This window comes from Brienomyrus brachyistius, chromosome 11, assembly GCF_023856365.1.
Source record: "Brienomyrus brachyistius isolate T26 chromosome 11, BBRACH_0.4, whole genome shotgun sequence".
Taxonomy (NCBI): domain Eukaryota; kingdom Metazoa; phylum Chordata; class Actinopteri; order Osteoglossiformes; family Mormyridae; genus Brienomyrus; species Brienomyrus brachyistius.
This window is the reverse complement of record NC_064543.1, coordinates 6,087,605-6,115,409: the sequence shown is the minus strand read 5'-3', so window position 1 is coordinate 6,115,409 and position 27,805 is coordinate 6,087,605. Positions and strand designations below refer to the sequence as shown.

General features: G+C 49.5%; 1 protein-coding gene across 5 annotated transcripts; it reads right to left on the bottom strand.

Moving 5' to 3' along the window:
• Nucleotides 1-883: 883 nt before the first annotated feature.
• On the bottom strand, nucleotides 884-25,084 carry crtc3 (CREB regulated transcription coactivator 3). Of its 5 annotated transcripts, none has more exons than XM_049030791.1 (15): nucleotides 23,616-25,084; nucleotides 18,421-18,531; nucleotides 17,009-17,137; nucleotides 12,969-13,030; nucleotides 10,104-10,166; nucleotides 9,588-9,691; nucleotides 8,373-8,411; nucleotides 7,825-7,910; nucleotides 7,603-7,652; nucleotides 7,148-7,365; nucleotides 5,794-6,005; nucleotides 5,530-5,685; nucleotides 4,810-4,896; nucleotides 4,530-4,734; nucleotides 884-3,612 (listed from the first exon to the last, which is right to left on the bottom strand). In XM_049030791.1, the coding sequence occupies exons 1-15, from the start codon at nucleotides 23,745-23,747 to the stop codon at nucleotides 3,407-3,409; spliced, it is 1,860 nt and encodes a 619-aa protein (XP_048886748.1). In that variant the 5' UTR covers nucleotides 23,748-25,084; the 3' UTR covers nucleotides 884-3,406. The 5 variants fall into 5 exon arrangements, with proteins under 5 accessions (XP_048886748.1, XP_048886747.1, XP_048886749.1 ...); XM_049030790.1 differs by having other exon boundaries at nucleotides 4,810-4,899; nucleotides 23,616-25,082; XM_049030792.1 differs by lacking the exon at nucleotides 8,373-8,411 and having other exon boundaries at nucleotides 4,810-4,899.
• Nucleotides 25,085-27,805: the final 2,721 nt, after the last annotated feature.

The following is a 27,805-nucleotide window of genomic DNA, read 5'->3' as shown; positions in this document are numbered from 1 at the left end:
CTGTCGACAGAAACATACCAAGAGCTCATTAAAAAAAAAAAAGCTTAACAAGGAACACATCTAAGATTTAGTGAGGGGACTCGTACAGAACGGCATCCACAGCCTATTAAGTACAAAGAAATCAGAACAGAACAGGCGGAGGAAGTCGGTCCGGATCAAACTGCTGCTCTTTACCGTTAAATTAAAGAGTGCGCGCGCACAGGCAGAACGGGGCCCTTTAAACGTGCCACTAACAATTCCTTTGGATCAACTTCCACAAACATTACAAAGAGGAATTGCAATAGAACTCCATCTTCTAGCAGTCTGGGGGTAATAACAGAAGTAAACCCTCTGCCTCGGCTTCCTCCCGGCTCCGCCACTTCGGTTCAGGTAGAACAGCGCTAACCGCCCGCAGATTCATCGTCACCTGACGCACGTTGGAGTTTCCATCGCAGAAACGGTTTGCGGTCATTCCTGATGGCCATACAAATCTGAGAATATTAATCATATAGAAAGAAACCTCTGCGGATAACAATAAACTGGGGATTTTGGTGTCTTTATTGTCAAACTTCACTTACAAATGTTCTTCTGTTAATGGAGGTAGTTAGAGAAAGTGCAATAAGACCTAGTGGCTTCAAATATGTAAATCATAGTGAAATAGTTTTGGTGACAATTATAATCCCATCCATAAATTTAAAAGTGCATCCTTCAGCACTTATTAATAAAGGCTGACGTCGCCTCTGGCAGAGTTATACTGTGAAAATGAAAAGCTGACTTTTCAAATTATGCGACGGGATATCGTGCGTCTCTCCTCTTCGAGCGGCGTATTAGGGGTAAGAGGCCCCTCTGCTGTCCAAAACGGGAACTACAACGACAGCTAAATCAGAGATGGGAAAAAGACACATTTAAAGTTCTGCGTATATATTTTTATTGTTTATATTAAATCAAAGTTAAGCACTATAACATATCACAATCCAAATGCTTTGTGTATTAAAACTTTAATATCTGAAAAAGAAAGACTTAAATGACATTACAAAAAAAAGTAACACTAGTGGACAAGAGACATTATTTAAATAATAGAACTGTACATTGTTTTAAAAGAAAACTAGAAACATAACACAGTACAAAACAAGGGACAGGAAATTCCTTCTAGAACCAAAGGGATGACGGTAAGAGTACTACCAGCAATAATGAAAGGCCGTCATAGCAATTGTAAGGACCCAGAGATAGCAGACCAAGACAAGGAAGTGGAAGGTCACAGAGTGGGTACTGGGGCTTAAAGTTCAGCAGAGTAAGGCGAGAGAAAGGGGGGGCGATAGAGCAGGATCTCTGCCTGAGTTTGGGGGGGGGGGGGGGGGGGGGCAAATATAGGGTGGGAGAGAATTATTATTGTAAAGGTTTAACAACATCAAATCAGAATTGGGTGGCATTTAGGGGAACATTCCACAACAGGAAACCAGACCTTAAAAACAACAAGTTTGGGAAGCGAAGAGAGAAAAACTGGGACTCAAGCTGACTGACCACCTAAACCATCGTCAGTAAAAGACAATGAAACAACAAGAAAATAACAATAAACCTCCCCCCAGGAAGGCAGCAAGCCGTCTGTCAGCGTCTGCCATAACATCCACAGCTTAGACCGCAGCACTGGTGGACAATCTCACTTAACACCCCACCCACCTGTGAGAGCAGACAGAGTCGCTACGTCGATGGGTGGGGGTTTCACTCCAGCTCAGTATTAACCTGTCTCATGTGACATACGAACTCGCTGAAAATGCACAACTCTGAATGCTCATTTGTAAAGCCATTAAAACCGATGGCTACTCCAATCAACTGCATACATTTTCCCTAGAAGTGAGAGGAATGTCACGCTGTAAACAAGTCTTCTGACATCCCAAATGGTCTGTAATTCCACCGCCTGATCTGCTCACTTCTGTTTCTGATTTTTACTTTTAATCCCTTCAGTGTAAAACGGGTTCAGATTCTGCCACAATATCAACGCAGTCCCTTAACGGGCACACAGTAGTGGCAGAACTGTCCTAACAGACAGTGGACACCAGGAGGCGCTGAAGAGCTACATCTCCAAGATTAAAAAATGATCTCAGTAGCACTATTTAAAAAGGTTTCAAATATAATTGTCCTAATAGGAAGCCTTAAACTCTATTTATTTGGCTTTTAATTTATTAAGCCCTAAGTCACAAAAAGTGGCTCCAACTGTATGGGGAATAAAGCTATGGTTTTATTGAAAACCATTGATTTTGATGAAGACCGGGACTTTCACATTACATTAAAAACTGGCAGGCAGACAGTCTCTGCATCTCCCACGAGGAGAGAGAGGCGCGATACTGCACTCTGAACACAAAGTGTGTGATGCGGTGTAAGCAGTGATACCACAGCTGTGTAAAAATCAGAAATATATATGGTATATAGATAGATATATACTAACAGCATAAGGAGTAAAATCGCTTAGTTTGGGGTACAAGTCCTTCCTGCCCCAGCGCAGTGCCCCTCTCATGCATAGCAAGGTTTGCACCCTCCCGGCACGGCGAGTCTGGGGGGTGGAATCGGAGCCACACCTACTCAGACAAGACAAGCAGACGACACAATTAAAAGAAGTTCCTTTAAATTGTTATATCAAAACTGCCCTAGAAACTCCAAGAAAACACTAGGTATCATTTTTTCATTTTTCAATTGTAAACAGCTTGCCCTTTTTTGCCGGTTGTAAAAATACATTCGAAGTAGACTGTAAAGGTGTTACAGGCAAACATTTTAACAAAATATATATGCAAAAATAACACTCTGTACAGAAATAGCCTTTTTCACTTGCAAATTACTTTTTTTTTTGCCTCATCTTGTTGTGAAATTAGAAATTCTTTTAGCTGGGAAACGATGGCTGGTAGCTGTAATTTCTTTCGCAGATCTTAGTACGCAGGCCTAGTTACGACCTCCAAGCTCGATTCAGGTCCTGCCACATTCTTCTAAGCCCTGCTGGTGCTGGTGAGACATGGGACCTGTGGACCACCGGAACACGTGGCTCTTGTCCATCTTCTACCCGAGTTCAGCCAGCAGGGGGCAGGACAGGTTATGCGAGAGGACGGTTTGGGTGCAGCAGAGGTCTCGGCATGCGATGCGGCCGTTATTTTAGAAGTACGAGAAGTACCGAGACGCTGTGTCCCGTGATCGAGCAGAATCGGGGCAGCCCCAAAGGACTATTCCTCCACCTGCGTGTGTGTGTGTACCTCACCAGGGACACCGAACGGCTCCGTCCAAATGAAATACGTTGGGGATCGAATTGCCAGAACCAAGAGCCTGGGCCAGTTTAGCTGCTGTGTACAGAGTGTGTTGATGCACTAATCCGCACACTGAGCGGATCAGACAGAGATTCATTCACAAAGCAGCCAGGTCATCGCACACAAGAGCGCGCGTCAACTCAGAGCCGGTCGCTGCGGAAGCTGTCTTCCACAGACGGGTCTGGCAGGACCATGTCCGGGTCACTCAGCATGCTGAGCCCATCCAGGCTGAGCGGCTCGATCCGCAGCTCGTCCTCCAGCGGGAAGCCGCCCTCTGAGTCGAAGCACTCCGGCACGGCCGACAGAGCCCTGCTGATGTCCTTGGATTGGCTCGGGTTCGAGTCGTCTGCAGAGGGGACACAGTCAAGGGGAAAGTGGGCTAAGATGGACGGCAGCCCATAATAATCCCAGCCACCAAGGGGTTCTGAAGCCAGCCTCCCACTACTTCCAAAGTTACATTTTCCCCATTTCCTTTGGTGAGTTATATAGCTTTATGTGCATGTAAACAGTCTGAAAAATCCCAAAAAAGGCCCAAAGTACATGGCAAAGGGAGCGACTCTCACTACACAAACCACTGTCCTCTAATCTGCCTGAAACGCCTTGGTATTCCAGCCCTTACTTCAATGACACGATGCACAATCACCCCAAAGTTCTGGAACCTGGACCCAGTTTAGAAGTCCCTGGACCCAGGTCTCTACCAGGAACTTTTGTAGCTCCTGGCCACACAACAGGAACTGGGACCTTTCCGTTAAATGAGCAAGGGAGACGTGAAAAGCTTGGAGGTTAAACTTCCCACACAATTTCACAAACTGCTATGGCAAAACAATGGAGGATAAAGATGTTTTTTTTTAGTTATGGGTTTGTTGCTTTGGGGATTAAATTGCGATTAAATCTGCGGTGTGAACATGTCCCTGAAAAAAGTTGCGAATGGTGTGGTCCTGTGGTGAGGTTACCTTGTAACACGATCCTTACTGGCCACATACCAGCAAAGATCCGTCTACTTACTGCAAAACTGGGGCGGAACATGTAGGGCAAACTGACCAATCAGAGCACAATGGGCTCATCGGGGGTGGGGTTTAAAGCTCTAAGAGCATTAGAGAGACTGAATAGAGATTTACAGCATAAGATAAACAAAGTTTTTGGAACACAGAACTACGAAAATATATCCTAGCAGATCCCAAAAATAAAATTATGAACAGTGAAAATGAGCTTTAAAATAATGCCTCTCCGTCCACCAATAAGGCCTAGGCCCCGCCCCCATACCTGTCAGGATGATGTTGGGCACGCCTCCGCCGCAGTTGGAGTAAAGCATGTTCTGCCTGCTCTGCAGCGACTCCTGCAGGTTGCTCTGGCCACTGTCCAAACCCATCAGGGCTGCCTGGGAGTAGTAGAGACTGGAGCCGGGGTCCAGGCAGGAGGCTCCTCCCACAGAGCCCATCCCACAGTCAAGCATGCTGAACTGCTCGAGCTGTGGAGGACAAGGCCTGGGTTTAGGGTCCGTCCCGGAGCGCGGCGGCGAGAGGGCAGGGCGAAGGTCACCAACCTGATACGACAGAGCCTTGGACTGGGACTGGCAGCCGGGACCCTGCGGCTCCATGAAGGGGTCGTTAAAGAAGCTCGCCATGTTGTTCTGCTGCCGGGAACAGAGTTCCAGGTTAAACGTGCCGCCTTGGGGACCGCAGTGCGGGGACCAGCGAGGGCCGTCCAGCACGTCTGAGACGGCAGCCTAAGGTGAAGCCGGGCCAGTTCATCACTCTCACGGTTTCTATTGGTGCTTTTCCACTGCCACCCACAATGCATTCTGTATATCATTCGTCGTGACACAGTAATGCACTTCCAGTAATTCGGAACGTTTCCAGTAAGCACTACGGAACAGCCGAACGGAATGGAGTCGTGATGCAGATTTCCGCCGGCTGAGGCTAATTCCGCTAGCATTCCACGCTAACACGAAGCAGCGATTCTCAGAGCCTTGCCGGTGGACGTTAGCACATAGTAAATCACGACGTAGTAAATCACGACGTACACCGTGTGAACAGTAAATAAGCGTCTCTTCGGCTCTACGCCACTGTCATCTCCAAAGCTGGCAGCGCCTTTACTAAGCGAGATGGAATCATGCCGGAAGCTGCTTGTAAGTAGTTTCTCTTTTTTGATGCGTATCGGTTCCCATATTACACTGGAAAAGCAACATAAGTGGCGGCGCCCCCTGGAGGCCATCACTGTCTCTACCTGACTGCTGCGGCCGTTTCAGGGGCACGGAACTCACGCTGCTGGAGTTGAAGTCCAGCTGGAGGTTGGAGAGTGGGGACATGGCCTGCACGGTGCGTTGTGAGCTCTGCTGCACCGCCGGGTGGGACTGTTTGTACATGGGGTAGGGGGGGGGCGGCTCCATCGGCAACCTGCAGGTGTCCAAGGCAACCCCCTGGAGAAAGCGATAAGACAGACGGCGGGCATTAGCGATGACGTGGGGCCCCGCAGCCGCGCAAACAGAGAATGGGCATGGCGACGGACGCCCGCCGCGGGCGCTCACTTGGGTGATGGGGGACAGGGACGGGGACATGGTGGGGGACAGGGGCTTGCCCAAGCTCCTGCGCGGCTCCGAACCGGGGGACAGGGTGAGGGGGCTGACGGGGGCAGGCCGGCGCCGAGGTGAGCTGTTCAGGGCCCCCGGGGGGGAGGCGGAGAGCGAGGAGAGCCGCAGGGACGAGTGGATGGAGGGATTACTCAGGGAGGATGAGAGACCTGCAGCATGGGTGGGGAGGAGGATGAAGAGAGGGAGAGAGACTGAATGCAGGGCGGGCAGACACACACACACACACACACAGACACACACACAGACACACACACACACACAGACACACACACACACACACACAGACACACACACACAGACACACACACACACACACACACACACACACAGACACACACACACAGACACACACACAGACACACACACACAGACACACACACACACACACACACAGACACACACACACACACACACACACACACACACAGACACACACACACACACAGACACAGACACACACACACAGACACACACACACACAGACACACACACACACAGACACACACACACACAGACACACACACACACACACACGCACAGACGCACACAGACACAGACGCACACAGACACAGACAGACAGACACAGACACAGACAGACACACAGACACACGCACACACAGACACACACACACGCACAGACACACACACACACACGCACACACACACGCACACAGACACAGACAGACACACAGACACACGCACACACGCACACACAGACACACGCACACACAGACACACACACACACACGCACACACAGACACACACACACACACACACACGCACAGACACACACACACACACACACACGCACAGACACACACAGACACACACGCACAGACACACACAGACGCACACACACAGACACGCACACACACACACACACACAAACCTGTACTCGTATCTTTGTGGGTCCATTTATTTCTGTGGGCAAAACCCTAATCCCAACTATGACACCCTTAACCCCCACCCAGCCCTAACCTTAACCATAAGTAACCAAACAAAATACCAGACTTTTGGCATTTTCAGATTTTTGATTGCAGTTTTTATAAACTTGACGTCATCCTTATGGAGACCAGAAAAATGGTCCCACAACATCGAAATAACAGGCTTTTATCATTTTGTGGGATCATTCGGTCCCCAAAACGTAACAGACAGACAGAAAGAATGAGTGAATGAATGAATGTGTCAGTCTCATCTCCCAAAGGATGGCGATGTTCCCCAGATCAGAGCACCACTGTGCACTGGGATAACCCCACTGGTACCACAGCCACTGCCCGCCCCACCACGTACCCTGTGAGGTGCCGATGCCCAGGTGCATCATGGCTGCCGGCAGGTTGCCTGTACTGCTGCCCCCGCTCAGAGAGGGGTACCTGCCATCCTCAGGGTCCAGGGGGGTGGGCAGGGGGGAGGGGAAGTGCAGGTTGCTGAGGTCTGGTAGCGACCCCCCCGTGTTCAGCGTCCCCTGGTAGTGGGAGAGCCCCATGCTCTGCTCCGGAGATGGGAAAATGCTGGGGGGCATGGGGGGGGACCATGTTTAAGGGAGCAGGAAGACAGACACATACAGGTCAATTCCAAAGAGCAGCATTCCACAGAAAGAACCTGAGATAGGCGTGTCAATCAGAAGGGCCAATCAGAGAACGTCTCAGGTCACGTAGCCAGGGCCAATCAGAGCGCACCTCTGATCATGAAGCTGGGCGCAGGTTACCACCCCGTTTAACTTCACTGGTCTACCTGAAAGCACTCACCTGATTCCAGGCACTTCACAGGATTTGGGCCGAGAAGACAGGGACTGAATCTGGAACGGAAAGGATAGGGGATGGACTCGGTCCACGGTAGCGCCGCCCCGTGCTTGGGAGCGGAAATCCCCATTCGGCGGGGACCTCAAGCCATATTTTCCATTGGCTGCCACTGTGCAGCCACGAGCATGTGGGTCAGGTGATGTAAACAGGCCTGGATGACACACCCACCTTCTTGGCCTCCCACAGCTGCTTGGGCAGGGGTTTGCTGACACCGCGGAGGCCTTCCTCACTCGCTAAGGCAGGAAAGGAGAAAACTGCAGGGGCGAGAGAGTAGCCGGCTGTCACCTAACCACTGGGGGGCGCCTCTGCCCAGGAGAGAGTGAGGGTGACAGACAGGTGACCTTCCCCCAGAGGTCGCGGGAAAGACGGCAGGAGAGAGAGGGCCCTTTGAACCGCAGGCGATAAACACACACGCCTAACAACGCAGGAGCGCCAACACAGCCAAACACAGGGAATTATCACCACGCGGCCCACGCACACACGTACGCAAGCAGGTAGGCGTGGGCGTCAGTCGGAGGGCGGGACACACACACGCACACGCACATGGAAACAAGGCGTGCTGTGGAATGTCGCCGAGGGACACGTGTGGCCGCGTAGTGACACGCCCGGCGGAGAGTAGCTGCAGCCACCGCCACTGCCTGCCATTCATCGCCAGGAACGGGTCCGTCCGCATTGCGCAGAGCCGGCCCGGCTGGGGCGACAGCGAGTTCACTCACCGTCACGGGGACCATCCGTATCTGCCTCGTTCATGCTAGCTGTGGGCCCGGCCCCGCCGAAGGGAGGGAGTGGGAGAGAGGGGGAGGGAGAGAGAGAACATCATCAGAATGATCTGTGACCGGAGGCCGTACACGACCCCTCAATGTGAACGGGACCGTGTGACCTCCCCCCGTACCAGCTTTGACGTCAGTCTTATCGATGACGTTAGAGGCTCCACATAAATAAATAATAAAGAAGGAGCAGGAATCGCCACTGTGCTGGAGCGGCGTGCTGGAGCGGCGTGCCCCAGCGGCCCGGAACTGGTCAGACCGGATACGTGTGCATGCCTGTGTGTGTGTGTGTGTGTGTGTGTGTGTGTGTGTGTGGAGGGGGGGGCGCTGCCGCTCTGAGCTGGCTGTCAGAGGGAACAGAAGGCAGGAGAGGGATAAACAGAGTCAGGCATGGAGAGAGTGAGCTGGAGAGAAAGAGAGGGAGAGAGAGAGGGAGAAGGGGGGGTGGAGAGAGAGTGAGTGAACCAGAGAGAGAGAAAAAGAGGGAGAGTGAGCTGGAGAGAGGGAGAGTGAGCTGGAGAGAGGGAGAGTGAGCTGGAGAGAGGGAGAGTGAGCTGGAGAGAGGGAGAGTGAGCTGGAGAGAGGGAGAGTGAGCACGACTGTTTCCCGCCCAGGCAAACAGAGCTCCATTCTGCTCCTGCCCCCTGCCCTCCCACACGCACGGCTCGTTGCCAGTGGCCTGCCCACGCCCCCCCCCTTGGCTAGGCCCACTACCCTGGGGGAGGAAACGCCTGCGAGACAGAAGGCTGGTGGCGCTATGTAATCCTGTAGAGGCGCGAATTAGGGGCAGGATGCTGGGAGAAGACGCCTGGCTGAAGGTGTCTCACAGCTCAGGTCCATGGAGTCGCCCCTCGTGGCCGGGGGACTGATGCACAGAGCACGGGGGGGGTCTCTCTGCTACACAGACCTCCCTCCCCCCAAAAAACATGCTGACAACATGCAATAAGGCCTCGCCAGGATCTTCCCTCGATATCCTGTTTAAGCTTGTTGGCTAAACAAACAACCACAATCCGTTACAAAGCCTCCATCTGAACTCCTGCCTCAACAGTGAAGTGAGGCTCGCATCCAACAATGCGATGCAAGGTGAAAACAGCGGGGGGTGCAGCGGCAAAAGGGACACGCGGCCAAGGTCCCGCTGAAGGCCAGCGCCCAAACTACACTCACCGTTACGCTGGGGTGGTACCCTGCCCAACTGCTGCTCTGGCCCAAACGGGTCCTGAGGGTTGGGGTTCATGGCGCTCGTGTGGAGGGCGGAGTCGGAGTTTGTCCTGTGGGGGAAGGGGAGGTGGCGGTGAGTGGAAGGCGGCATGCAGGCATCACAGAGACCCCATGGGGGGCCGTGTGTCGGAGAGCTGTGTCTATACTTCTCAGCCATATCACATCACAAGCCCCCCCAGCAACAAAGGGAGGTGTGTCTGTGGCATCTGTTCAACGTTAATGCAGCTGGACAATTCCACCTGCTGCCGGAGGTGAAAGAGCAGGACATGAGGCTGAGCCTCATAACCCCGTGTCAGGTGACTTTAACCTGGTCATGTGATTGATTACTTCAGTCATAAGGAGACTCCAGCACTGAGAACAATAAACCAAAATGATGAGGAAAGAGTGCAGAATGAAAGGAGCATCAAATGGAGAGAGAGAAACGGAGGAGGGACCCTTTCGTAGGTTGGGGTCAGAGGTCACCTGTTGAGCTGCGACATTAATCTAAATCCATGCCGTTTCTCTTCGCTCCAGGGCTGCTGATCCCTTTGGAAATGGAAACACCACAGTTTAAAACCACGAGTGGACCACGGCGCCGCCCTGGTGGGGGTTAGTAGAGGAGGAGAGCTGAGAGGGCAGGCTGAAAGGGACTCAGGTGAGGAGTCACAGAACAGGAGACTGGGGCACTGGATGGTCAGGGCAGAAGGGCATGGAAAGGCAAACCCTGAGACCCAGGTTAACCTGAGGAAGCGGAACAGCTGGTGCATGAGCCAATCTGACAGCAGCTTCACTGTAAACAAAACTCCAGAAGGTTCTGGCGTGCAACAAGGAACACGTGCTGGAGAAACTTAAAATGACCAAGTATATTCCGAAAAAGGCACGCCCCCTGAACTGAATACAGTCGGGGGGGGGCATACTTTGAATGCGGCAGTCCCTGGGGAAGCAGCGCAGATGTGTCACGGTTGATACCCCCCCCCCCCCCCACGAAGGACAGGGCCTCACCGCATGCCCACCTGGCCTAGCATACTCACGGAATGACCCTACGGGGGGTTCTAGGAGTCGCCCACGGCTGCTTTGGTGGGAGAAACCCCCCCCCCCCCCCCACACGAGTCCACAGGCATGACAGGCAGACCTCTCGCATGATTCCGGTCTTTCGCGACCTATGGCAGCTTTGATATTCTGGAGGGCCCCTCCCCCCCCCCCCCCCCATGGGAGGCTGCTTCATTCTCACTGTAGGGTCCATGCTGGCGTCCAGGCAACCCGCGGGAGAAACCCGCAAGGATAAAGACACAGGACAGCTAGCTGACGTCTCATCTATGTCTGGGCCCAGCGCAGTGGAAGGGCTATCTGCGGCTGGGGGGGGGGGGGAGCGTGGGACCGCGAGAGCGGTGCTGACCCCGGGCTGCCAATCCAGCCCAGCTGCACTCCACAGGGACAGGCCCATGGACCCTGGGTAGGCCGGTCCACCCAGTCACCGGGGCGGGGGGTATAGGCCCTGTGGGAAGAAGCGACGAAAACACACAGTCCTAGTGAGGGCTGAATGGACTGACCCAAAGGAGGACAGGCTGCTGCAAAGACAAGGATGTGGGAGAATGTGACAGCGGCGGCTGGTGGACGGCCGCGTTCTCACAAATGGGCCACATTTCACTGAGACACAGGTACCTCGGACCCCCTACGCTGCGGGCACCTGGTCCAAGGGGCACCTGGGGTCTAGGGGTCAGGGCCACCCCACATCATTACAATAAAATAAAATTTGTTTTAAAAAAAATAAATTACTTAAAATTTTCCGCAGGGTCTGTGCAGCTGCAGAAATCTCACGCAGCAGCACAGGGCTCCAACCACACACATGCGCAGCCATGCAAACGCACCAACACATACACCTCCACTACCTGCAGCTAATACTACAATTCCAATAAACCCTTTAAGATGAGCCGCATGCAAGCAAACTCTGCTAGGATCTGCTCGGGTGACATTTCAGCAAACTGCTCCCGGCGTTTCCGAGGGCGGAATCGCGAGGGCGCGAGTCTCCAGCGGATGCAGACACACGGAGAGGGAAACGACAGGGAAAAGGCTCCCATGCAGCAGACTGGATAGAAGCCAGGCAAGCAGATGCTAAGCACGTCTCCATTCCAGACGGACCCCAGCACTCGGCACTCCTCAGCTGCCCGCTTTGGAGCAGGAGTCTGGCTCAGGCTGTGAGCACAGTCTGTTCTGGGACACCTGACCGGTGAAGGTGCAAAGGGGTGTTAGTGCCACACGGGGGGGCAGAGTCGGCAGAATGCTGTCGTTCTCAGAAAAGAGCGGGTTAAAAATCAGAGAGAAAGATGGCTGGTTAGTATTGGGATTCACCAGGACCGCTGGCAGCTCAAGACCCAGAGAGAGTAAAGGTACATGATTCATACAAAATGTTTACAGGTCTATGAAGTCTAGGCAGGACAAACATACATCCATAAAGATAATAAATAATTCCTCCAATATCACAATGTTCAACCCAGCCTAGAGATCATAAGACAATTTGGACTGAAATCTGTGATCATACAAAAGGCAAAAAAAGGTCTTTGTTCTGCAGGAAGGCGTCTGAGAGAGAAACAGAAGAGTCTCTGACTGCCAGGAGGCGGAAGAGCGAGGGCCTGGGGGTTAACGCACACCCCCCCTCCCCAAAGCAGCGTGATTAGCAGGGAGTGGGTCCGTCCCCCTCTGTGAGGCTGGGGGACATTTCTGGAGCGTTCTGACAAGTTTGTGACTAAGCAGTCCGAAATGTAGCAGCAATAGATTAAATTCTGAGAGATAATTCTTAATATTCATGGGTGGAAGACTTGCTTTGTAAATGAGAAATAAAAACACACATTAACCTCAGCTTGGCGGCAGACAGCAGCAGAGCAGCAGAGCTCTGTATGTAAACATGGAGCCCCTGCAGGCCTCCCTGCCCCCAAACCGGCCCGTACGGGGGGGGCTCATTACTGATTGTTCAGGTCGGTCCCTCGTAAAAACACAAGGGCTCCTTCAATAAATGTATAAGCAGGTGCAGTCAAATGATTTCCTCCTCCCCCCCAGCTGTAAGGCTCAGAGACACCCGGAAGAGTCCAGCGGCTTCCTATTTGCATGGGGAATACATGCCGATTAAATCATTCTTACTTGTCGACCATGCAACCTTCATAGAGGTCAGAAAAAGCCCCCCAGCCTGGGAGGGACGCGAGGCTCCTAAGGGGGCACGTTCCAGGATCCCACTGCTTCCCGTTACCGTCTGGGGGTGTTGTGTTATCTTTGCCTTCCCGGACACCCTCTGCCAGATTTCCCGAATTCCCACCCACCGTGAGCCCAAACGGGTTAGGGGGGGCGGTAACTCACCTTCGCCAGCTGTTGTCCGGGGGAGGAGACAGGTAGGCATTTCCGTAGGGGGAGCTCTCCACGTCACACAGTTAAGGAAAGGCCAGTCGAAGCTTGGATCTCTTAGCTGTGACTCCACCCATTGATGCAACCACCATGTGATTAAAAGCTCAGTGGGTTGAATTCAGACCCTTCAGTTATATCTTACTTTAATCCATTTAATTACCATGTAACAATAAAACACAGCAAACAATGCTAAATAGCTTTTAAGCTACTAAGACCAGTCATCACCTCTTTCCACTCTCTTTCACATGATCACCTAACTGAACTAACCCAACCATGCATGTTAATCTCCCAATGAGTGAACATCTTTTGCTATTTAAGGCAGCTGGAGTATTTGATTGGCCATCACATAGTGATGGATTACTACCAGGACAAAACTTAGTCCAAGGTATGACGACTGTGTCATATCAGATCTCAGAAATAACCAAGTAACTGTTAAGCTCTCCATTAGAACACTTATCTTAGCAAAACTGTAATTTGCTTTTCTTAAATAAATCCTGCATTTGTAACCTTCTTGTGATCTAGAGAATGAGTTTCCAGCTCATCCTGTATTTCCTGGACTTTCTTATGATTATGTTTGTGTACGATGTATTGTTATATTATGGTACTTTAGCCATTTTTTGGCCTGGGAGGTTATAACACTGCAAACTGCAGCACATTTTGGGCTAAATCACAGTACAGGAAGTAGGAGCTCACGTTTAAAAACAAACTGCGAGGCAGACGAGTGGCTAGAAGTGGGAAAAAGTACAGCATGTAAATCTGACCGTGGCTGCCAGACACATACATCGAACAATAAATGAGCTTCCATCAAAGGTCGGCAAGACAATGGCTCGCTGTCAAGTGCTCACAAGTGTCCAAGTTTAATTCCTCGCATTATGTAAAAGACTCCAGAGAAACGGAGAGGGCAGAAAAACGTCCAGCGCTTTCACCGTCAAACATCTGTTGGGTCTCGGAAAATGAAGTCATTTGGGCCAAAGCTGCGAGGAGACTCGACGGTTACTGTCCATCGGGAGGCCGGACGAGCACGCAATCAGGGGAAAAGTGTGGGTGAGCGTTTAACAAAAAGAAAGAAAAAAAAAAGAACTCTTGATTTTTCAAAGCTTTCTTTAGAACAGCCAGAAAGGGGAATTTGTGTAGTGCTTGCAAAAAAAAGTACAGCAAATGGAGAGGAGGAGGAAAAACAGACGCATGAAGAAATGCCAGAGGCGTATGGAGAGCCACACAGAGGCAGGCACGCACACACGCGCATGCACGCGCACACACACACACACAAACACACACACACACACACACACACACACACACACACACACACACACACACACACACACACACACACACACAAAGATGCTTAGCTGACACCGCTGACAGACATGATGACACTTGGATTCTAACAGATAAAGCAGAGGTCCTGGATTAGGCGAGGAGATGTCCTTGGTTTTAAGAAGCCTTGGGCGGCTAATGTGGGGGGGGGGGAGAGACAGGGCACGACGGGCACCCACATCACAGCGCAGGGACACTGTTGTCTCACCGCCACGACTGAGATGCACTCACATAGCAGCTGGGGCCCGGCACGTACCGGAGACGGCCACAACGGCCAGCTGTCAGGCCTCCCCCCGGCACGCACCGGAGACGGCCACAACGGCCAGCTGTCAGGCCTCCCCCCGGCACGCACCGGAGACGGCCACAACGGGCAGCTGTCAGGCCTCCCCCCGGCACGCACCGGAGACGGCCGCAACGGGCAGCTGTCAGGCCTCCCCCCGGCACGCACCGGAGACGGCCACAACGGCCAGCTATCAGGCCTCCCCCGGCACGCACCGGAGACGGCCGCAGCGGGCAGCTGTCAGGCCTCCCCCCGGCACGCACCGGAGACGGCCGCAACGGCCAGCTGTCAGGCCTCCCTTCGGCACGCACCGGAGACGGCCACAACGGGCAGCAGTCAGGCCTCCCCCCGGCACGCACCGGAGACGGCCACAACGGGCAGCAGTCAGGCCTCCCCCCGGCACGCACCGGAGACGGCCACAACGGCCAGCTGTCAGGCCTCCCCCCGGCATGCACCGGAGACGGCCGCAGCGGGCAGCTGTCAGGCCTCCCCCCGGCACGCACCGGAGACGGCCGCAACGGCCAGCTGTCAGGCCTCCCTTCGGCACGCACCGGAGACGGCCACAACGGCCAGCTGTCAGGCCTCCCCCCGGCACGCACCGGAGACGGCCACAACGGCCAGCTGTCAGGCCTCCCCCCGGCACGCACCGGAGACGGCCACAACGGCCAGCTGTCAGGCCTCCCCCCGGCACGCACCGGAGACGGCCGCAACGGCCAGCTGTCAGGCCTCCCTTCGGTACGCACCGGAGACGGCCACAACGGCCAGCTGTCAGGCCTCCCCCCGGCACGCACCGGAGATGGCCACAACGGCCAGCTGTCAGGCCTCCCTTCGGCACGCACCGGAGACGGCCACAACGGCCAGCTGTCAGGCCTCCCTTCGGCACGCACCGGAGACGGCCACAACGGCCAGCTGTCAGGCCTCCCTTCGGCACGCACCGGAGACGGCCACAACGGCCAGCTGTCAGGCCTCCCTTCGGCACGCACCGGAGACGGCCACAACGGCCAGCTGTCAGGCCTCCCTTCGGCACGCATGGCTAACGCGATTTGTGTAAGTACAAGCCGGGGCCATCAGCGGCGTCTGGAGTTTAAGACATTGAGGCCAAATCAGATTGCAGCCTGATGCTGCCGTGAAGCCTTCCTCTCCATGCTGGAACATCAAGTGGCTGTAGGCCGGGCTGAATTGGGGCCCTATCCCCGCTAACAATGACACAAGTGGCGATCATTTGGTCTCATCATCGGGTGCTAGAAAAGATCAGTCAGGCACATCCTGCTTCGAGGCTCCCAGTGGTAAATGATGAGAAAACTGGGAAGAAGCCCCATCCCCGCCCTGCTTCCATTCACACCCCCGCCAGAGAGCCTCGTGCTTGCAGAGGGAAAACCCCACCGCCCCCAACTCTGTCTCGAGCCATACCATTGGCTCAGAGGCAGGAATGAGGAAGCTCAGCCCAGATGTATAACCAAAAAGAGGAAACAATGAACAATCTACAAATTGAGTAACAAGGGAACCACATCCCAAACCACAACAAACAATATTAAACAAACCGCAGATTATTTCAGGACATGGTCTCAGCAAATGCCAGCCTACCATTCTCAATCCAACCACTTCCCCTCGCAGCCCCAAGCGCCACTTTGAGTGCAGAGTCCAGGACCACTCTGTCCTACACACACAGAGAGGAAGGACACTCAACCACTGAGCCGCCCGTGTCCGTCCGCTTGCCAGACTCCCGATCCTGCTGGCTGTTCACACGCAGGTATACCGTCCTCCTTATGTAATGCTAAGGGCATCCCACATGCTGAAATCTATGGCACCAGATAGGTTATCCCCTAGATGGGCGGTGCCATGGTGGTCGAGGCCCCGCCCAAAGGGTTCGGCCTCTTAGTTGGGGTTCCTGTAAAAACAAGCACTGAAATGATCTGGGAGCTCAGGCATCAGCCGGCATCTCCGACCTGCCCATGGTGTGCTCCTTCCTTCAGCAGTTAACTTGCCCAGTAAAATCTAACACTGGACAATGTAAAAAGGAAAACAGCGGTTGATTCGTGCTGTGAAAACGCTAGCCTGTGCTAAAGCCCAGGTTAACTCAACCCTGCTCTCAGCCTGCCCGAGACAGGATGAGTGCATGTAAGATGGTGATGTAAACATGTCATGGGTAATGAGTATGTGAATACCATTTCAAAACCTACTTCTCTCAGACAAGACTATAAAGAAGAACATCCTAATCATTTTCCCGTGGAGATGACAGACCATCTTCAGAAATGACACCTCCGGGTCAATGGGCTGTAATGAACCCATGGGGGAAGGGGGGGAAGGGGGGGGGGCAGCAGACACGAAGACTCCATCGGCTTGTTGGATGGAGGCGAGCTCAGAGTCGCCCCTGACCCACGGCCTGAAAGGATATCTGCCGGCCGTGCTTGTCCATGGGCCTGCGGTGAGGCGAGTTCACGCGGCTGCGCTCTCTGTGGACCCTCTCCACGAGGCCATGGTGCCGGGTGCCCCGCACGACATCCGGGCTCGTGGGGAACGCGCCCTGGGAATGGGGTTAGTAAGGAGGGAAGGGGGGAGAGAGGGAGAGAGAGAGAGAGAAAGCACCCAGTCAGGCCCACAACTTGTCACTCGAGCCACTGACTCCGCCCACATCATTCAGCTTCACCTACACCATATCGCTCCCCTCTTCCTTTTTTGATTTAATGAGGCAAGACAGAACACAGTGCTCAGAAACACCAAGAACAGGGCCATTGTCTCGAGATATCAAGCGTAACCAAACAAGGCGGAGCTATGAATGTGTCCTACGGTGGGGCCATACCACGCTCCATTCGGATCCTGCCAGCTATCGTCTTTCGAGGATCGCTGGGCTGCTCTTCCTCAAAGAGCTATTATCCATGAGGCCTTTCATCAAAAGCACTTTCAGTTTACACACCAGGATCATGTCCAGCGGGCAGCCAAGCGAGCCCAGCCCTGTCGTCATGGCCGCACACTAGCTGAGGCTATCAAATTCATACCCCAGGGCGAACTGTTAACTTTTGTCTAAAGGTTGACTGGAGTGCGAGCTAAGATCTCACGTCAAGCCCCCTTTGATGGAACGGCTTAGCGGCAGGGATAGGGCTCCCGCGTTCCCAAAGGAGGCTCCTTGCTGGTCCTTATTTTGACACGTCATTCATATCACATACAGGGTTGCAGTTTTACTAAATCATCATACGGGAGCCGAAAAACCCAAAAACCCATATCGTCGCTGTCCGATGAGAAACACACATTACCACATTGAGGGCTTTTAAAAAAGCCCATCATCAGAGCCTGCTTTACAAAACAAACGTAAAACTACATAACGAAACACCCTTGGTACAACAAATAGGGACCTGTCTTTACATATCAGTAAACAGTTTCAAATGGACGTCGATCAACAAGATAATATTCACAATTAGCAATGATGCTGGTTATCGGTGCTGTTAAAATTTGTGATACAAAGTACTATATACAGACAACAACCACCAACACAAATGCCACATAGGATACTTAAATAGATCATGAAACATCTTTTCATTGATAAATTGGACATCAAACACTATCAGCAGACAGTGGAGAACACGCATATTCCATCCATAATGAAATTAAATGTATTTACATGGCATCAGCAGATTCTATTCTATTCTGCAGCAAAAGCAATTTGAAAGGTGACCACTTGTTAAACAGAAAGGGATTATTAGTAAGTATGAAGCAGCAGCCACCATCCTAGTCGGCATGGCCTGCAGGGCCGGGGAACAAGCATCCCTTACTGGTCTAAGCCCTCCTTGCACCACAAAGAGCCTGACTTACCTGGAAGTCTGTGTTGACTGTGCCGATCTGATTGACGTTGGGCAGTGAGCCCCCATAGTACTGTGCTCGAGTCTGAGAGAGACGAAGCTGTTGGATTTTCTGGAACTGCACCTATTGGGAAGGAATTCGGGGGGCAGAATTTAGGGTGAGTTCTCACCCTCAGCCTAACATCGAACATTCATACACATTTAATTTTACCATTTACAGTTAATATCACATTTTCTGCAATGGCAAGGCCAACTGTGCTTGATGTTAGGCAATGAACATTACAATCAAAAGGTTTGATTCATTATACTAAAGCGTTTATGGGCGATCTGTGGTACTGGGAATGCCCAGTGTGGGACAGCTACCAGTGAGTGACTGGAAGACTGAGGAAATGAGACCAGCTGCTAGCTAGACCCCTGGGAAAGGATTTGGTATTTTTGTGACAATCGGGACAGAGAGACGGATTATTTATGGCTTGAGGGCGCATTCGGAGGATCACAGACATTCATTTTGGACGTCAGTCCCAAAAGTGGACAACTCGCGTGCTCCAACCCTCAGCCCAGTGGCCGTTCGGCAGACAGTCCATTCTGGGAAATCACATCGACAATCAGCCCGCTTCAGGAACAGGCAAATCTGAAAGGCGTTACCTTTTCCCAACGCCCAAAGAAAAACAATTTGAATCTCAAAGTCTGTCCTCATCCAGATCTCTTGGCAGGTTTAATAAACATATGGAGGGGGAAAAAAACATTTCCCAGCTGCAGAGCTATTGTAGAAAAGTTCTGTTGAAAAAACAGCACCCCGACAGGTTTTTTTTCCTCGATAAGCATTTGTCTTGATTGTCGTATAAGCCACAGACGCTGATACACAGCTCTGCCAGACCAAATATGCTGAAAGGTGAACAGCCTTCACACAGCAGACATATAAATCCCAACACCTCAACAGCGAGATTCAGAGTCACAGTGGTTATAAAACAAAAGGAGCATTTCCGTTTCTAAAACCTTCTCGTCTCTGGTTACTCGACACCGGCTCCCATTCTAATGGATACGGGCCAGAAAGCCACCTGATATGGACCAAAGCTCCACCCATCCCTTTCACGGGTCAACCTCTCACGACCTGGTTTTCCCACAAAGCTGCACTTCGGGTCCACGTCGCCTCAAGCTCCACCCTCCAGTATTTTATGCACTGCATTCCCATTTGCAGGTGTATCTCCTCGAGTCAAGATGAACTGCTCACCAAGGTTCCCGATAATGTAAAGATGTAGCATGTGTGGGGGCGCTATACTGCAGACCAGCAGCCATGCCAAACGATATGGGCTGAGCCCATGAGTCTGCCCCGGCCCCGCTGAATGCAGCGGGTGGGATTACAGAAGCTGTACCTGCCAGGAAGCTCTCAAATTTTTCCAGGCTTTTCCGATCTGTATCCTTGCAAATCCCAAGGGGCCGGCATCCTTCCAATTTAAGAAAGGCAAAGGGAAAGGATTGCTATGGTGATCTTGGCAAAGCATCTCGTTCCCATGAACAACAGGGGAAAACCCGCCAGTAACAGTGCGGTCCAAAGTAAGACTCACAGCATGTGCCGCTCACTAATAGTTGACCGTGTCATTCAGGCGACACACACCTGAGAGGGACGTGGGATTTTAAAAATGCTTCCTCTTTCAGACACGGCGAAGAGCACATCTGAAGACAGAACAGCTAAGCAGATCAACTCCCCATTCATGCGACGGGTCAGTACAAAAGGTCACATGGATGGCAAGAGTCATAAATTCTCAACAGGATGCTACTGATCTTGATTGAGCTCATCCAAACCAAAGTCTACAGGAAACCCAAGCACTAAAAACTTAGGTACAAAAACTACTACAAAACAAAACACATAATTGCTGCAGAAAAGGAGTGCCAACTTAAACGCACAAAGTCTGTCAAGCATCTTGCTGATTTAACCTCGTTATGTGGCTCTAAAGCAGAGATCGGCAGTAGGGTGTCCCACCTCCCTCAGCCACAGATTGGGCTTGGTGCTCAGAGCCGACAAGGAAACAAGAAATGAGGGGTACAGACAACAGTGGAGGTCTCGGGAAACACCTTCTCGCTTCACATGCAAGCGAGGGCTCATCTCTGGTGCTGGGAGGGCAAGTCTTACAAAAGTTAAAAAGGGGGACAAAATGGGTCTCCACAGGACAAAAACCCTCAAAGCATCACCAGCCGGGTGCCTTTTAAAAATGGGATCAATGCTTGTCAGAAAACTGTGAATGCATCCTGTAACCCAAAAGAAACAAGAAAATAAACCTTGTATAATCAGGCAGATAGCATTTACTCTATTACTATAAAACAAGCTTTTTTTTTAAAGCAGAGATGTTCATTTCATTCGACTTTCACTCATCTACAAGCGTCTGACTTCACATCCTTGGTCATTCTTCCCATTAAAAACAGCCTCGGCCGTATGTGAAAGTACCGCTTGCGTGATATCCTGAAACTAGACCAGAGGAAGGACTTCCTCTTAAATCCACAAGTTGTGTGCCTGTCTGGGGAGGGGGGGGGTCACTGACAGGTCACACCATATGGGAAATTTCATTCAGTAGAGCCTGAACCATAAAATCTTTCTTACAGAGCAGTCCACAAGCACAACCATAAAGAGCCACATTGTGCCCCAATACCAGAGAGCGCTCAATGGCCCCTTATATTCTTTCCAAGGTCGTTCTAATTTTAATCTCTTCACTCTCATATTTATAGAACTGTGCATTAAATATTTCGCTATACGCAACCTAATAAGTGCTCTGATAGCTTTCATTGGACAGCTGACCGAATGTGTGTGTGTAACGTTGCATTTATTTGCACCATTAGTGTTCACAGAACTTCGTGTTTGCCAGGGTAACCAGCAGAGGACTCCGATCGTAAAAGGGCCTCGGTGATTAACATCGGCCATTTATTTCCTGGAGGACAAAAGCAATTCATGACTCGCTAGAATACCTAACATAGCTGTTTGAGCCAGGAGTAAAATTCAAATAAATACCGTCCAACGTCACTCTGAAGTGACTGACTGGACACTTACTGAACTGAGCGAAGCCGGACAAACGGCAGGGACAAACACAAGCAAAGCACTTTTATGCCATTTTAAAAGTCTTAGCTCTTATTTGCTAATGAATTACCATCATACCCTGGGACCATCTCCAATGCAAGCTATGTTAAGAAAACTTGATAAAATGATGCACAACCGCAGATAGCAGCCAAATAATCGACTCCCGCGATACGTCCTTCTGGAATGCAGGGCCTCCAGCACAAAGCCAAGAAATAAGATGCCACTTTTAAAACTGCATCTGCACCTAATAACCCAAATGGCAAAAGCAGTTTGTGGCACCATGGCTCTCCGACAGCCCCCCCAAAAGGAAATACGAACAAGCAGGTTAACATGCAAAACATCGCAGAAACTCGCCACCCTGCAGAGCAGCAGGGCCTGTTATTTATACACGCACACGCGGTTTCCCCCAAATCCAAAGACTAGCCCGAATTTTGCATGCGAGGGACCAGCGGCGAGCTGTCACTTTGCGTTTTCCAGGTAATTCACAGACAACAACCCAGGCCACTCTCTCCAGCTATGTCCGGTAAGCTCGAGCGCCTCTTCCCAACTTGTTCTTGGCAGACGATGTGGGTGGGAGAGGAGAGGAGAAAAAAGGAGAGGGAAAAAAAAGAATAAAAGAACGACTCCGGTTTGAAAACCTCAAACGAACAGTATGAAGGCATAGCAGAAGCCATACGTTAGTCAGCAGTAACCTTGCTAACACACACACACGCACACACACACCTCATGCCCATCAGGAAGGAGAAACAGGAGACCTTGAGAGCTTTTATAAGATTATAAAACACTGACAGCACACAGCAGAGCACTGAAGTGAGATATAATCCTGGGCACATTCAGGATTCCCCATCTAAGCCGACTCTCAGATGCGAGCAACACAGACCTTATCAGTCACAGAAATATAGGATGTTTTTATCTGAAGCTCAGCATCCGAATTTCGCATTTCATCGGGTGTGATTCCAGATTATGACTAGTTCTTATTATGGCTACATAATAAAGTAATTACTGTTCACTGGGAAGATGAGAGCAATCAGCAATACTAATCTAGACAGATCTTAATCATTCTGAAAATCCATCCACTAAATGCCCTGTTGAAATTAATCTGGTCTACTTAAATTCCCTGATAACGGAAGGAGCTCTCCTAAAATACATTTTTGAGTAATGGAGAAAATAGTTAACGGATTAGAAGCCACTGAACTAATAAAAACCTCGGGAAAAAGTGAACAAACAGCAGGTGAGAAGAAACAACGTGGCTATGAAACCGTAATCAAACCATTGACAACTAGGAAACCACATTGAAATTTAAAGCAATGTTTACACGCGGTTATGTTAAAATAATACTTCATGGCTTTCCATAAAAAAGTATTCTTCCCCTTCACAATATCAGATGACTGCATTATCATTAAATCATTAAAGTAACAACATAATCATTAAAGTACCAACATAATGAGTAACGTACACTACACTGCATGGAAGATCGTTAATCCATTGTACTGGAATACAATGATATTTTAATTCGTACCAAACCTAACAATGTACTCACTATTAAATATATTGGCAGTACAAAATACAAACTTTCAATCACAGTATTACAACGAGATTCACAATTTGTATAAACTAATACACGAATACGCAGATTGCAGCTTCCACCGATTTCTATTGTATCTTTGACAGTTCCAACGCAAGATTAAAACGCGGATGTTGACAGTTATGTTGTTAGAATTTTACGAATAAAACCGCACTGTTTTTAAACATACGTTTAGATTAGACGTTTCCTCAGCTGTAACACGCCCATATACGACACATAAATATACAATCACATATTACGTATGCACATTATTTTATATATATAAATATATGCATATTTAAATGTTGTATTTTTAAAATAAGGTATAAGAGCTTTTTAATGTCAGATATGAGTGAGAGCCTTAGAACTAAAAGCTGTTTGTAAGAGGTGTGACTCGCCGAAGTTGCGAAGCGCGGTGCCCCAACTCAGGCATGACAGCTGCCCCACTTTGAGAGCCGGAGCGGGGCTGCGGGGGTGTCTGCGGGGGGCCACGGACAGAAAGTGGGCCTGGAGCCCCGATCAGTGCCCCCTATTAAACCAGAACAGGCGCCGGTCCCTCGGTATGGGATTAGCTCACCCTGGAGACCGTCAAGTCCGTCATCAGCTGCTCGAAGGCCCGCGTCTCCTCGGCCTGCTTTTGGTTGTGCAGGGCGATCTTCTCGCTGAACTTCCGTGGGTTGGACCCAGCCGAGCCCGGGGATCCGGACATGGCGAGGGCCGCGGAGGGGTTCAAAAGTTCGCTTTGCCCAGAATACGCGTCTATTGTTAAAAAATAAAATATATTTATAAAAAGTTTTTTAAAAGAAATTAATCCATTTCGCGCAGCAAAATCATCCGGTCGGTGTCCAAAGGTGTTGCGACGAGTTGTCCGAGTAGCCGGCTAATGCTGGCGGCTAAAGCGGACCGTAGGAAGTTCGCTGGCCGTACAGGTGGTTGTAATTTCGGGCGGTCGCCTGTGGACGCGGAGTCAGACTCCCAGTCGCTGCCCCCAGACCAGACGTGCTGCGCCTCCGCGGCGCTTCCAGGGAAAGTTAGCGACACTCGGGGTTCCCCCTCGCAGCAGATTTAGACATTTCCGAGTGAGTGATCAAGCTAAAAAAATAGAATCATCTATAGAATAAATACATATATTCCGCTTCCTTCCCTCGTCCCCAGATGTAAGAGAAATTTCAGAAGAATGGCGTTAAAATGCACGTAGGTTTCTCTCTTCCAAAAGTAAAGCGTATCAACTAGAAAAAAAACTTTATTGTAAAAAAAAAAACACGGACTTTATCAAAAATTGTACAAAATGGCAGTAAAAACATCTATGTACGGCGCTGGAAAATCCCACTTGTACGGACTCAACTCAGGCAACCGTACTTAATGTCTTACATTGTATCTTTGAAGACGGCAAAAACTGTAATAAACAGTGTAAAGTGCTGCGGTGCATAGTCCTCCATTTGTTAAAAACACTGGCTGGTCGGGGGAGTATGGGGGGGGCTCTATTGGGTTAAGAAAAAAATAAAAACAATATTGGTCCAGTGGAAATCCGACCGAGAGCTGCCGAAAAAAAATTCAGACCCAGAAGATTTTGAAAAGTCAACAAGTGCAATGACAAACACGGGAATAAAGCGGAAAAATAAAATAAAATACAAAGTCGCCGGCAAAAAAAAAACCCCACAAACATATATTACAGCAAGTGGAATGGCGCGCTAGTACGTCTGAAAATCTGTCGAGCGATCGTCTAAATAAATCCGTCCCTGCGTGATAAGAAAATCTTCCCTTAATTTTTATGGTTATAAAATGCACGCAGCTCGCCCTGTCAGACCCGTAGGGGGTGTGCGCACGCGGGCAGCTTCTCCTGACGACACCTCGCCGTAAATAACACTACATCTGTAGGCGCTGACCCTCCACGCTGGCTTGGTTAGTTGACGGAAATTACCTTATCGTGAATGTCATCCTGAAAACACCATTTATAAATAAATATATATAATATATACATGTGCATAAAAACACGACAGCTTTCCTGAAACTACGAGACGAGATCGTAACTCACGGCGTCCACAAGAGGGAAGCGATGCTCTCTTAAAGCACTCAAAGGAGCTGCGGCGTTAGCAGGATCACGATTAAAACATTTCCTTTTGTTTTTCATCTTGATATCTGGGTGTAAGATATTTCATCATATATACCAGTCAATCAATATGTGCAAAAACGTAATATGTTAAACGTCATAGCAACTCCGGAGTTTCTATACTAATAAACATTACACAATTTACAGACTAAAACCAAAGTATGTCAACAGAGAATTTTTGCTTTTACTGTATTTTTTATTGTCAAAGCACACAAAATGTTGAAGCCATATGACTTCTATGTTACACTATTCATCTGATTAGGCTAGATTAATGAACGGACAAGTACATAATTCCTTTATACCAATTTTTTAAAATATATACTACAGGCTGACATTTGTGTTTGATTTGTAAAATAAGTTTGCCTCGACATCCACAGTAAAGTGGTATCCGATGGCTTAATGTTGCTAATTGTTTTTATGTCCCTTATTAATATTGACATGTATTATTCTGTCACAGATAATAATTCTGAAATTAGCAACATCGTTGGTGGACTCGCTCCTCCACGGGTGTGTGTGTGTGTGTGTGTGTGCATATATATATATATATATATATATATATATATATATATATATATATATGTGTGTGTGTGTGTGTGTGTATATATATATGTGTGTGTGTGTATATTTAGAGCGAGAGAACTGAATTGTTACAGCAGCGTATTCATATTGCGCGATTTTATCTTCAACCTGCTGGCAATTCTAAAAATAAGCTTAACTGGTATGTGTTACACAAAGGTGGACGCAGTCTGAAATCTTGTCAAAAGCAGCATCTTACGTTGCCAGCCGCTGATTGACACGGACGTTATCGTTTCCCCCGCCCATCAGCACAGAGCCAGTCAGGGGGAGGGGGGGGGGGTGTAAAAGAGGCGGTGCCTAAGCATAGACATTAGAACTAGAGTGGCAACTGTAAATAGCATCAATGCCTATGGCACTGGAAATGTCATGTGATGGAACAAAAAAAAAAAAAAAAAAAAAAACCAAAACAAACACAACACCTTTGTTTTAATACGGAAATTCATGCACACTGAACCACCGCGAAAACACCCAGCCTACTTTTAATGTTAATATGGGTAGCACCCATGGGGGTCGTCAGGTGCTATAGCACCGAATATTGTAGCCCCAATGCCAATCTCCCTTCACAAAAAAAGTCAAACCTCAGGTGAACTTGACTTAGGCCCGTGATTTTTTTTTAATACCAAGAAACGCCCCTGGGATAGAGATTTTTATAACACGGGGGCGCTGGACTCAGTCTTATCAAACCAAGTTTGCCCTACGTATTGCTTCCAGCTTTGCTCAGATCAGGTACGTCTAAAACTAGACGTTGACATATTTGTCAACATATTTCCAGTGCTTTGTTAACATACTTGCATCGTCCGATATTTGTTAGAAGTCAATCGGTCCGACGTTTCAGCCCTATATCAATATTCAAAGAAAGCAACACCATGCAATGCAAAAGACATAACTAATAAAATAATGATAATGATCAATAATAGTGGGGGTGTTCCAGACGATACACTTTGTGTAGCTGGGGGGGGGGTCGTTCCTGTGCTCCTAACATATATGACAAATCGCATCCTGTATTGATCCAAAACATTTTCATGTTTATTTTTTATGTTGTTGTACAGTACTGAAAAATCTCGTAAATACAGGGTAGATGGCAACTTAGAATATGTCCTATACATCCAGCGAGAAGGTTACTGCCAGACTAAAGCTGGCCCGCAGATTAATCTTTAGTTTCCCACAAAAAATGACATGCACCATTCCTCTGATCTTCCTCCAGTCCCTCGGAAAGTGAATCGGGGGTTAGCAGTTTATTGGCATGGGCTATATCAGACAAAAAATATATCGGTTATCGGTCAAAATGTCCGTACAGTTGCACTACAATCAGAGATGGAAATTTCAGGTCCAGAAAGTAAAAAAATCCAGACCACGGTTTTGTTTCAACCAACCAGTTACGTATAAAAAGTCACAGTCACAGAGTACTCAACTGGTTGGTTGAAAAAAAAAAATCATGGTCTGGATTTTTACTTTCTGGACCTGAAATCTCCACCTCTGACCACAACCTAAAGGAAAAAAATAGGTCACATTTCATCTTAGACGCTCCGGGCTGGTTAGTAACAATGCGGGTTGTCGTGGGCACATAATACAGTAAAGGTTTTCTGTTTGATCCACAGTACTGGAACTTGTTTTGAAATTTATGGAAACACATCTGTAAAGTTTCCAGTAGAGAATAATCGTTTACTACCACGTATGTTGCAGGCTTCGTTCACAGTAGGCTACAACACGGACCAGAAGTATTTGCATTTCAACGTTCATGTTCATGCAAACTATCGGATGCAGTTCTTTAAAATACGCTTTTCATTTTGTTACCAGCAGTACTGATGGGGACACGGTTTGCAAATTCAGGCATATTAAGCTTGGCTGCAAAACTATCATCTCCAGTGCCTTTACTCGTATATTGCATCTTTTCCGAAAAGTGAATTAGCCTACCTGCGATTACAGCCACATAACAAGGTACGAATATTAAACTTACCGATAGTAATTTTTTAAACACCGTTCATTACCAGATGGGATAAAAATGCGTAAATTACACGACTCTCCCCTAATAAATCCGATAGGTACAGATGGGCGCTTTTGATGTTCCTCGGGCATGTAGT